Source organism: Phyllopteryx taeniolatus, chromosome 19 (assembly GCF_024500385.1).
Source record: "Phyllopteryx taeniolatus isolate TA_2022b chromosome 19, UOR_Ptae_1.2, whole genome shotgun sequence".
In the NCBI taxonomy this organism is placed as follows: domain Eukaryota; kingdom Metazoa; phylum Chordata; class Actinopteri; order Syngnathiformes; family Syngnathidae; genus Phyllopteryx; species Phyllopteryx taeniolatus.
Window position 1 is genome coordinate 13,592,299 of NC_084520.1, and position 12,325 is coordinate 13,604,623.

The following is a 12,325-nucleotide window of genomic DNA, read 5'->3' on the forward strand; positions in this document are numbered from 1 at the left end:
CTCCTCCTTTCCCCCCTTCCAACACCTGCTTTTGTAATCCCGTGTCCACACTGGCCACGTGTTCCGTGCACTTGGACTACAGTTCAAAAAGAACGAGAGGAAAAACAAAACAGATGTTTGATGCTAAACATGCCGTGGCATTGGAGTTACAGTCTATGTACAGTGTTCCCCCACTACATCGCAAATGAATTAAACAAGGAAGAGTTGTATAGAACAAATGGAAGGCAACAAGGCGCTTTCGAAGAGATGGCGACTGATTGTAATTCCGAGCGCCTTCTTACCAAAAGCCTGACTAGTGGCTCGACTTGAAGGTGACACTTGCACGCAAAACAACTCAACTCTGCAGCGACTCAGGCCTCCAAAACCAACAAAAAACAAGTGGAGGTCAAAGGTCTCTCTTCACATTAATGAGCTTTCAAAATGTCCTCCTAATTGGACCATCATAGAGGATTGTGTGAGGAAATAGGCAGCACAATCATAATAACAAGCATTGACTTGCTCTTAAGTACACCTCCAAGATATAAAACTACTGTACATCACGTTTTACACCGAACCCTTAATATGACACATATGTTGTGTGGAAACCGGTACCAAAAAAACCCGCTTATTAAAAAACTGGTTTGCTTATAACATCCAATGAATGACGTTTTATCTAATTATAGTTTTTCATTTGTTGCCAGCATTCCTCACTTGCTCCATCATTGCTAAAACTGCCTCACGTACAATACTTTGCAAAGTCTTTTTTTACCCCCCACTATGGTTGCATCACCATTACTGTAATCAGTTTTCGAGAATGGATATTGCAATTCTGAGCTGTATATTACAGTCATCTGTGTTTGTCTGCGTGTTTGTGTGTGTGTGTGTGTGTGTGTGTGCACGTGTGTGTGTGTGTGTGTGTGTGTGTGTGTGTGTGTGAACCCTAAACTTAACCCAACCATGACCCTGCCTCCTTATCAAAATTCTAACCTCAGTCATACCACAACCAAAGCCTAAATACAGTAGATACACCATATATACAGTATATATATTTTTTTTAATTTCATTTAACATTTATTTAGGTTGCCAGGTGAGGCAATTGAGAACCGATTTTCATTTGCAATGCCAACCTGCCAGCAGAATGCAGAGTAAAAAAAAAAAAAAAAAACATGGACAACAAAGTGTACAGTGTGATATAGTTACATGATACGTTGCATTATATCATAGCACATGGTGAATAAAAGCTTCAAAACAGGCTAAAAACAGTTGCAGGGATCATGTACTGTGTAGTATCACTAACTTTTTAAACAACAATATTGGGATAAATGTGATGACTTTCTTTATTTGTTACTGAGTCTTCCAGTTATTGTGGGCAGAAAATCAGACAATCGACCAAATGTTGTGCATAATTTGGGAACAAAGAGGTTAATCAAACTGCTGGAGTGGAGAGTGCGGGTGGTGGTATGCATGGTGAGCAGAGAGCAAAGATAGAGTGGGATCTAACCAATGTGTGTCTTATATTAAACATGTGTTATTATATTAAAAAGAATTATAATTATTAATAGCAGTCAGTGTTGGTACAAAACCTTCAGGCTTCTGTTAGAAAGAAAAACAAATCCAACAAGAAGATCTGAAATGAATATGGGGTTAATAAGAGGTACTTTAAATGTTGTGTGCTGACACCAATTTTACTTGAGTTTGAATGTGACTAATCAATTCTGAACACAGCCACTTCCCCTCTGATAGGAGGGTGTGCAAACTTGTGCAACCACATTATCTCAGTTGTTTATGTTTACTCCCCTTCTCAGAAAGATTTTTTTTTTAATTAAATTGGGTTTTACAGGTTATGGGTCACATTATTGCTGTAAAAAGCTTTGAAATAATTTGTCTTGGTCTCACTTTTTATTATTATTATTATATTACAACCCCAAATCCAATGAAGTTGGGACGTTGTGTTAAACATAAATAAAAACAGAATACAATGATTTGCAAATCATGTTCAAACTATATTTAATTGAATACACTACAAAGACAAGATATTTAAACTGATCAACTTTATTGTTTTTAGTAAATAATCATTAACTTAGAATTTTATGGCTGCAACACCTTCCAAAAAAAGCTGGGACAGGTGGCAAAAAAGACTGAGAAAGTTAAGTAATGCTCATCAAACACCTGTTTGGAAAATTCCACAGGTGAACGGGCTAATTGGGAACAGGTGGGTGTGACAATTGGGTATAAAAGGAGCTTCCCTGAATTGCTCAGTCATTTACAAGCAAAGATGGGGAGAGGTTCACCTCTTTGTGAACAAGTGCGTGAGAAAATAGTCTAACAGTTTAAGGACAATGTTCCTCAATGTAAAATTGTAAGGAAATTAGGGATTTCATCATCTACGGTCAATAATATCATCAAAAGGTTCAGAGAGTCTGGAGAAATCACTGCATGTAAGCGGCAAGGCCGAAAACCGACATTGAATGCCCATGGCCTTCGATCCCTCAGGCGGCACTGCATCAAAAACCGACATCAATGTGTAAAGGATATCACCACATGGGCTCAGGAACACTTCAGGAAACCAATGTCAGTAAATACAGTTCGGTGCTACATCCGTAAGTGCAACTTAAAACTCTACTATGCAAAGCAAAAGCCATTTATCAACAACACCCAGAAATGCCGCCGGCTTCTCTGTGCCCGAGCTCATCAAAGATGGACTGATGCAAAGTGGAAAAGTGTTCTGTCGTCCCACGAGTCCACATTTCAAATTGTTTCTGGAAATTGTGGACGTCGTGTCCTCCGGGCCAAAAAGGGAAAGAACCATCCGGACTGTTATGGACGCAAAGTTCAAAAGCCAGCATCTGTGATGGTATGGGGCTGTGTTAGTGCCAATGGCATGGGTAACTTACACATCTATGAAGGCACCATTAATGCTGAAAAGTACATACAGGTTTTGGAGAAAGATACGCTGCCATCCAAGCAACGTCTATTTCATGGAGGCCCCTGCTTATTTCAGCAAGACAATGCCAAACCACATTCTGCATGTGTTACAACATCGTGGCTTCGTAGTAAAAGAGTGCGCGTGCGAGACTGGCCTGCCTGCAGTCCAGACCTTTCTCCCATTGAAAATGTGTGCCGCATTATGAAGTGTAAATATGACAACGGAGACCCCAGACTGTTGAACAGCTGAAGATGTACATCAAGCAAGAATGGGAAAGAATTCCACCGACAAAGCTTCAACAATTAGTGTCCTCAGTTCCCAAACGTTTATTGAATGTTGTTAAAAGAAAAGGTGATGTAACACAGTGGTAAACATGACCCTCTCCCAGCTTTTTTGGAACGTGTTGCAGCTATAAAATTCTAAGTTAATGATTATTTGCTAAAAACAATAAAGTTTATCAGTTTGAACATTAAACATATTGTCTTTGTAGTGTATACAATTAAATATAGGTTGAACATGATTTGCAAATCATTGTATTCTGTTTTTAGTTATGTTTGACAAAACGTCCAACTTCATTGGAATTGGGGTTGTACAAATACCTGCCATTATAAAAGGGGTGTGTAGACTTTTTATACCCTACCCCCTTACCCAAATGCTCAATTTTGCTTAACACTATCAGAGGGTAATATACAGTCTACTAAGCTAATCGAAATATTACAAAACAGCTTATGCGGCGTTTCATATATTTCCATAATAAATAAAAGGATAGCTGTGATGTCGTCGTGTACACGGAGGCCCGCTGAGTGATGTTCCCCTCAGGGTCCAATGTGATCTTTGCTCTGTTGTTCTGTGCACACTCCCAGTAGCGCTCCGCTGGCATTTTCAGAAGCTCGGCCTCCGCATGCGTACAGCCTGGTGGCTCCAAAATCAAAGTTCCCCCCCACCCCGAGGTGAACTTTATTAATATTCCCAGCCCCCCTCCATACAAACTCTCTGCTGGCCTAATCTCGATGATGAGGGGGCGGTGGAGGGTTTGCAGTCATTTTATTTTTTTTTTGGAACAAGTCTATCTAATAATAATAATAGTAATAATAATAATAATAATAATAATGGGTGTAAATAATTGGATTTTAATGTTTCTATTTTCAACCATATATTGCCACCTGGCAGTAAAAAAAAAGGAAAGAAAGAAAGAAAGAAAAAGGGAGGGATCGCAGATAAGACGCTATGTTTTATGGTTGTTAGCTCGGTTATGATAACACATAAGACAAAGGTGTTTATTTATTTGGAAGCAGAGTTCACCCGTTGGAATGGTTAAAGGTAAAATGTCTTCTTTACTATGCAATCGTTTGATGGCCAGGAGTTGAGGAAGGAATTGCGACGGGAGATAATTCAATTTAATTAATTTTAATTTCAATAATTTGATTTTACCTCGACTATTTCAATTAATTTCTATTATTTTTTTAAATATCTATCTTTCCATATAATATAATAATTAGAAGGATTACATCAGGATCAACCGTTTGTAATTTGCAATGACCAAACCCACCAGTTCGGGGCAGTAGTGTAAAATTAGCGCACAGTTTGGCCAAAGAAAGTCGAAGCAGAAGAAGAAGTTATACAAGGCGGAAGTGCAACATTATTGTTGTACCTGTCAACACTTGGGCACAAGAAAAGGATTAAAAACGTGCTGCGGAAGACTATCATGGTCGCTGCTTACTTTTGACGGAGCATTTGTTACTGGTAAGAACTTTGGCGTGATGATTGTTTAGTTTCGGGTGAACTTTTCGTGTCAGACGACACGTAGTCGGGCTGCTAACAGGATTTAGCCTCGCGGCTAACTTGACAGTGTTGTTTCGACACCTCCTGGACTGAACACAAGGTAAATACCTTACAGGTTCGCAATATAAATGCATTTATTTACTCACATTTGTATTCATTCATCGTAGGATTGGCATTTTTAGGCCACAATTGTGAAAACGTGTCGAAAAAGATTGAGGAAATAAATTATTGCACTATGGCGGAGAAAAAAAAATACTAACATGACAGCGTATTTAATACGGAGGTGGGGAAACCTTTGTGTATATCTGTGACTTTTGAGTTTAAATATCTATCACTGAATTTTGTTCAGCATAAATGTTTTTAAAAAATCAACATCAAAGCAGCAAGCTTTGACATGTAAAAACCTAAAACATTTTTAAATATTTATGTGTAAAACAATTCAACATGACACAAAAAAATCGGACAATTCAACATCAAAGAAAATTCAGTGTAAAACAATCTGTGTAAAACAGTACTTAAAGAATTCTGGGAAAATCAAGTCAACATGTCAAAAAAGAATTCACTGTTAAAAAAAAAAAAGGTTTAAATTCAAATTAAAACTCCAAAATTCGAAATGCCATAAGAGGTCAACATCAAGGTAACCAGGCAAAGCAATCGAACTGACTGCACAAGTCATCCAAGTCGAGCCAATCTAGTTACACTCCATTGGTCATGTGACACTGGCACCGAAGACATAGACAAACTATGTATGAATGGAAATGATGATTTTGGTGCTTAGTTATGATTGGATTATTTTTGTTATTGTTATATAATTTTTATATCATTGTGAGACTGGGCCCTTGAGGTAGAATTTTCAACCCTCTATATGTTCCACACCATTTTTTTTGAAGATGTTGGAGATGTTTTATACTGACCGCTTTTGAGATGTTTAACTTTTTACATGTTGAACTTTTAAATATTTTGATGTTGAAAAAATTTCAGCTAGCACAAATATACTGTAATGTGGTACCTCATCCTCTACTCACGAGTGACCCGACTTTTCGCTTTTCCGGACGAACGTTTAGCAAATTATCTAGCAAACTTCAAAACAAGCAGCAGATTGTGAGCAGTTCTTCAAAAAAGAAGACAAGTTCAATCTGTTTATTGCCACTCCCAAATGTAGTTTAGTTTAAAACGTAAAACGACGAGTATTATGTGTATTTAACCAAAGCTTTCTTCCACTAGCTTAATGCTAAAACCCTATGCAAAACGCCATAGACGGGCTAATAAAACTAGCATAAATGTTGTAATTGTAAACCTTTAAACAACTTATATTTGAGTAGAAGTGGTAGCATCACATGCTAACATAGCATACAACAATCCTAACAGATATATATGTTCTTTATCCGCTGTGGAAAAAGACTTATATTATTGTACTGGTCTTCTTTGTTGCATCTTTAAATCTAAGTTTAGTATCTCTGAATGTGTTATACTGACCCCTGGTGGCTGATGCGCATACACCAGAATGAGCTGTACAATCGCCATTGAATTAGCACGATGCACAAACAGTTTAATTCTTTACATTCTATGAAATTATGTTCTTACTGTATGTTTTTGAAAATTACAGTAATGTGGAGTGTAATGTTTCTTATTAAAAAAACGTTTAAAAAATGTTCGGGTGTTTTTTGAGCCGCTGTAAGGGATTATGGCATTTCCATTCATTTTTATGGGGAAATAAGATTTAAGATATTTGAATGTGTTGAGTTACAACATGGTCACAGAACAAAAATTTATTAAATTCATAAGTCAAGGCAGTACTGTATGTACTATTCCATATGGCTCGTGTACTGGAATTATAAAAGCAATTTTAAGTTGTGAAGAGGACATTAATTAAAGTCTGAATATGAGTTAATAATCAGACTTTTCCGCTGTGTGTGAAATGTGCAGCACCTTCTGGAGTCCGATCGTCGACTTCGCTCACCACCAGTGCCTGAGTCGCCAGTCTGGTTTCTTTCCAGCTCGGGGCCGCCCCATCCGTAAACAGCCTCTTCCATCTGTGTCAATGGCGGGACGCGGTGGCGCGAGCAGGCCTAACGGCGCGGCGGCGGCCAACAAGAGCTTCCAGTTCAAGCTGGTGCTGTTGGGGGAGTCAGCGGTGGGCAAGTCCAGCCTGGTCCTGCGCTTTGTCAAAGGTCAATTCCACGAATTCCAAGAAAGCACCATTGGAGGTAAGAGCTTTAGTTAGTAGTTAGTATTAATTAGTTTTTTATCGCAGGTTTGTTAGGTTTTATTGGTTTTTATTTTTTTTCTAAAATGCTTCACAACAAGCAACTGCAAAAAATAGACCAAGCTACTCATAACTTGAAAAACTTGTATGTAGGGGCATTCATAGGTCCAAGGACCTTTGTACTTGCATGAAATCAAGTTGTCAGGATTATGCTGAAATATATGCTACCGGGACCAGTAATCGACCATTAATCATGAAAAAATTTGTTTAATTGCCTATGCAAAGCACTAAGTTTGTCTAAATGAAGCTCCTCCACTAAGTTCAACATAGTTTCTTGGCACCAAAAAGCCATGAGCTGGTGGGAAAGCACTACATTTGTCTAAATGAAGCTCAACTACACTCCCAACATAGTTTCTTGGAACCAAGATGCCACAAGATGGCAGCCAAACGCTACTTTTGTCTTAAAATGAAACTCCTTGATGACGCATCAACTTGGAACTTGAAAAATCAGTTGGGCAACTCCTAAGTCAAGGCATCAGTGCGTTATGAAAGATGTATCTATTGCTATCTGTGTAACTAAATGGGGAAAAATTTGAAAATGTTATGTCAAATGCCTCAAAGATTTTGGGGAATACCTATCTAAAATAAATAAAAGAAGTTATTCACGTTTATTTCCACATAGTAACGTGTGTGTACGTTGTCCTTCCTAGCGGCTTTCCTGACTCAGACCGTCAGCCTGGACGACGTCACGGTCAAGTTCGAGATCTGGGACACTGCGGGCCAGGAGCGCTACCACAGCCTGGCACCCATGTACTACCGAGGCGCTCAGGCCGCCATCGTGGTCTACGACATCACCAACACGGTAAGTCGCACCTGCGGCGTCTATACTGTTTGCGCACTATTCGTACAAATATGTCATTTGGAGAGGGGGACAATTCAACACTGCGAACCAACCCTACATGAACACCCGCAATTATGCATATTGTCACTGTCAGGTGGAATCTTTGTACCTCCAAAATGACTACTTTTTCGGAAATAAAAAAAAATTATAATTAAAAGAACCGCCAGTACCCAAACATGGTATCGTATAATTTTTATTTTTTTCAATATATATACTTTAAGGACGATATTGTTATCATATACCGTTGCACACTCACATCAACACAACAGCACATCAACACAACAGCACCCCAAAATTATGTCCAATTGCTAATTTGATATCCCCTAAAAATTGCTAATTTATTATGCTGTGATTGATTAAAATGGTATGAACTCGTCACCAGCGCCAGCCATGCCTATCAAAGTCCGCAGTCACATGACGCCACCGGCCTTAAAAAAAGCCTTTAACTTCACAATAGCAAACGCCTGTGTTCGGTCTTCTTCCCCAAACTCTTTTTCAAAGGCTTAGAGCCATGAGTGAGGCAATAACTAAAACAACAAGCTGACTACCCCCCCCCCCTGTATATTAGGCAGATATCAATCTGCATGCAGATTTACCTCCATGGCTCTTGCAACGAAGCATTACAGAGATTGATTTTGACAAAACAAGCATACTCCAATGTATCTAACCTTACTTTTTTCACTCGTTATTGTCTAAAACACATCAAAACTTTCTATATAGGTGACAATTACGCCACACTTCTTCCGTAGAATGATGAAATAGGCCGAGTTTTACAACACAAGCTAATCATTTTGAGTGTTAATAGACTAGTCCTCAAGCTATTTTCAACACTTCGCTATTAGGGATGTATCAAAATAAAAATTCTTGGCTAGGAAACCAAGGCCATACACCAAAACACTGAAAGTATTATGACAATTATGAGTAAAATAGCATAGCATAGATATGACTGTGTACTAACCTCACTAAAAATAAGGCATTGCAATTACATCAATTAGTGCTTCAAAGAATAAATTAATTACTGAATGGAAAATATGTGTTCAGCACTGACATTCCAACAATGCGCAGATATGATTTTTTTTCATATCAGTTGATATCAATATATATCACAATATAAAACAAATGACTTCATTTTTTCATCTTAAATGTTACCTTTTACGCTTAACCCTTTGATTTAAATATGTATTTTATGGCAAAAATGAACATGAGATGGAACTTTTCATATCTTGAAAAACTTGTAAGTCGGAGCACATGGAAGTGAAAGTACCGTTGTGACAGCACTGCAAGTGACGTTGTTGATCTTCAGGACACGTTTGCGCGCGCAAAGAACTGGGTGAAGGAGTTGCAGAGGCAAGCCAACCCCAACATCGTGATCGCTCTGGCCGGCAACAAGGCGGACATCGCAGACAAAAGAGCGGTGGAGCATCAGGTATGACGCAGAGCTGTGCATTTGACAACAAATAATGTACGTACAAATATGTACCAACTTTTGGCTTCAATGGACACCATCGACAATCTTATCTTCAGGAGGCGCAAGAATACGCAGACGAAAACGGACTCCTCTTCATGGAGACTTCAGCCAAGACCGGCCTCAATGTCAATGATATTTTTATGGCTATTGGTAAGTGTTTTATTTATGTAATAATGTTGAATTAAACTTTTTGGACCTTCTAATAGAATACCACATAGACATAAATATGAAGGCGATGTCTATGTTTATTTTTATTTTTTGCATACATTTTTGCAGTAATAAGATACAGCGAGTTAAATTGGTGTGATAACTTCAAATTCCACACAGCGTTTCCCAACCTTTATTGAGCCAAGGCACATCTTTTACGTGGGAACAATCTCACGGCACACCACCAAACAAATATCACAAAAAATATGGCAACAGGTGATTATAAGTGCTTTTATCCCGTCAGCCAACAAGCTACCAAAGAATGACCCTCAGGCGGGCGCCGGCCAAGCGGGCCGCAGCGGCGCAGGAGTGAACCTGAACGACACCGCCGCCCACAGCCGCAGCAGCCGGTGCTGTAGTGGCGCCGTCGGCGGCGGAAGTGGCAATTAGAGCCTTCGCGGGGACAACACTTACGAAAAGAAACACTGGAGGACAGGCAGAGCCCCTTCGCCTCCCCCCTCCTCTTCTTCCTCCTCATCTACTCTACAACTGAAATTTAAGATGAAATTATCTGGAGCCTCTTTTTTTAAAACCAAGAATCACAAGCAAAGTGGGATGATCCCTTCTGACTGGTCTCCTTCCATCTATCTACCTCCCTCCTCATTTTCATCACTTCCTCTTTTCAGTCTGTCTTCAATTATTTTGAAATGTTTTGGGGGGTGGTTGATTTTTGTTTTTTTTGTCTCTCTTCCCATTTACGCGTGGGTATATTGTGTGTATATTATGTATGTTTATGTGTATATAAAAAACACAGTATATATATTTATATACACACATGAATACTATATATATTATATACTGTATGCATACCGTGTGTTGTAGCTTTCATTGACTTCCCTTTCAGCAATCATCAGGAAATAGGCATTTTTTTCCAGGAGTGTTTGTCTTAATGAAGGTTGTCGTCATCATCAGTGATTTGGATATGAATTGTGGAAATAAGGTGTACACATGAAATATAATAAAGCTCATGCAAGACAATTAACTATGGCTTATGCTCTTTAGTCTGCAATGTCATCACTGGATGTTTGATCAGTATTACTTCCTGTGGATATAAAAGGTCTACACAAACCTGTTCAAATGCCAAGTTTTTTAATGATTAAAAAAAAATATGAGACGAATATACATAATTGAAAAACAGTTTTCCACCCTTAATGTGATGTGTAACCTGTGCAACTAAACTAGGGTGGTGGGGTGACACATTCTAGTTCCAAGAGAATTTGCACACTTGTGCAACCACATTATCTCAGTTGTTTATTTTTACTTCCCCTCTCTAAATGATTTTTTTTTCTATTGCGTTGTAGAGGTTATAGCTCACATTAATAGTGGGAAAAGTTATGAAAGGATTTATCACAAAAACAGGCATTTGAACAGGTGTGGAGACTTTTGAATGAAGTATATTAAATGTTTTACACTTGAAGAATATGCTGATTTTTTTTTTTTTTTTTTTGCAAAACCAAAAAGGATCTTAAGGATGTGCAGCTGAATAAAACGAAATACTATAGTAGAAAACATATTTGACCACTAGATAGCAGCAGCTCACTAAAATCTGGGAGGTTGTGTAGTTCAGCCTAACGAGTGATAATAATAATATAATAATTGGCTTAACTATTAAAAAATATTCAGCAAAAATGAGTGCTTTGATAATCTGAGCAATATTTTGTTTTACTTAAATTCTAATTCAAACCTAACATTAATATTTATGAAATGTTTTTTATTTTAACTGAATGTAAAAATCAAGTCAAACCAGAAATAAATGTTTTAACTAGAATTTAAAAAAAGTTATTTTTTAAATTGTATTTCTTTTTAAAATAAAGTGAACAGGTTTTTCATTTTACATTGAATTCAAATCTAATTAAAAAATTACATATTGCTCAGGTTGAAAATACTGCTTGGATGAATAAAACTCCTTTGATAGAAATATGTTTTTGAATGTATGTGTTTAATCTGAGCAATGGTGTGCTAATCTTTAATGTCATTATTTTATTAAAATGTTAACATGATTTAGTAGGTTAAAGAGTTTTTTTCTCTTTTTTTCTCCTTCTCCCTTCTCTTTCTACCCCTTCTTTAAAATACCTTAACATGAAGTTAATAATACTGTAGTGCAAATATAGGATTGTCTTATTTTAACACTTAAGTGTGAACTTGACCATATGAACAGTAGTATCTGATGGACACTTAGATTCTACAGTATAGATTTTCATATCTTTTATACCTGCAAAATGCATGACCGACTACCAGAAATTGCTTGTTGTCCCAATACATTGTGTACCAGTTTCATAATATGTCTGGAAATGCTTCAAATGTCCACTGTATAATGGATCCAGCAACAAAATCAAGTCATGTCTCCATGGGAATCATAATGGCCCCCACCACCACCCACCATCCCCTGTGCTGCAGTGGTTGTGATGATGTACCACCATCATCATCAGACCTTCCGCTCGCACACCCGCCTCCAAGATATGCAGCATCTCTGCCAAAGAGCAGGCGGCCCGCTCTGTTCACAGTAAATAATTTCTCATTTGTGGAGCTGTCAATCAAGATGTGTCATGGAGAGGAACTCATTTCATGCTCGGCCTGCGTGAATGGCAGCGGCGGAAGACCCGGGAAGAAACCCCTCGCACCCCTTTTACCTCGTTACGTACGCCGCCGGTGATGATTGTGTCCAATTTGCACAACAAATGAAAGCAGAAAAGTGGCCATAATGGTTGCCATAACAACAAAGCTTTTAGGGCAGTAAATGCATTAAAAAATAATAATACAATAACAAATCTTGAATACAAAAAAACTAGAGAAATGCCCCTTCTAATGCATTCTGTTTATCTTTTGGGGGCTGGAAGAATTGTCACCGAGTAGTAA

At 38.1% G+C, this 12,325-nt stretch overlaps 1 protein-coding gene across 4 annotated transcripts; it reads left to right on the plus strand.

Moving 5' to 3' along the window:
• Positions 1 to 4,490: 4,490 nt before the first annotated feature.
• Positions 4,491 to 10,451, plus strand: LOC133469458 (ras-related protein Rab-5C-like). Of its 4 annotated transcripts, none has more exons than XM_061756580.1 (6): positions 4,491 to 4,648; positions 6,614 to 6,894; positions 7,604 to 7,755; positions 9,098 to 9,220; positions 9,319 to 9,412; positions 9,714 to 10,451. In XM_061756580.1, the coding sequence occupies exons 2-6, from the start codon at positions 6,729 to 6,731 to the stop codon at positions 9,857 to 9,859; spliced, it is 681 nt and encodes a 226-aa protein (XP_061612564.1). In that variant the 5' UTR covers positions 4,491 to 4,648; positions 6,614 to 6,728; the 3' UTR covers positions 9,860 to 10,451. The 4 variants fall into 4 exon arrangements, with proteins under 4 accessions (XP_061612564.1, XP_061612567.1, XP_061612565.1 ...); XM_061756583.1 differs by having other exon boundaries at positions 4,508 to 4,648; positions 6,685 to 6,894; XM_061756581.1 differs by having other exon boundaries at positions 4,513 to 4,787.
• The last annotated feature ends 1,874 nt before the right edge of the window (positions 10,452 to 12,325 follow it).

Excerpts from the sequence above, each read along its gene's own strand:
- LOC133469458 (XM_061756580.1), top strand. The coding sequence starts at position 6,729 with ATGGCGGGACGCGGTGGCGCGAGCAGGCCTAACGGCGCGGCGGCGGCC. Across the intron at positions 6,895-7,603 it reads CCAAGAAAGCACCATTGGAG|CGGCTTTCCTGACTCAGACC; the intron begins GTAAGAGCTTTA and ends TGTCCTTCCTAG. Across the intron at positions 9,221-9,318 it reads AAAGAGCGGTGGAGCATCAG|GAGGCGCAAGAATACGCAGA; the intron begins GTATGACGCAGA and ends TCTTATCTTCAG.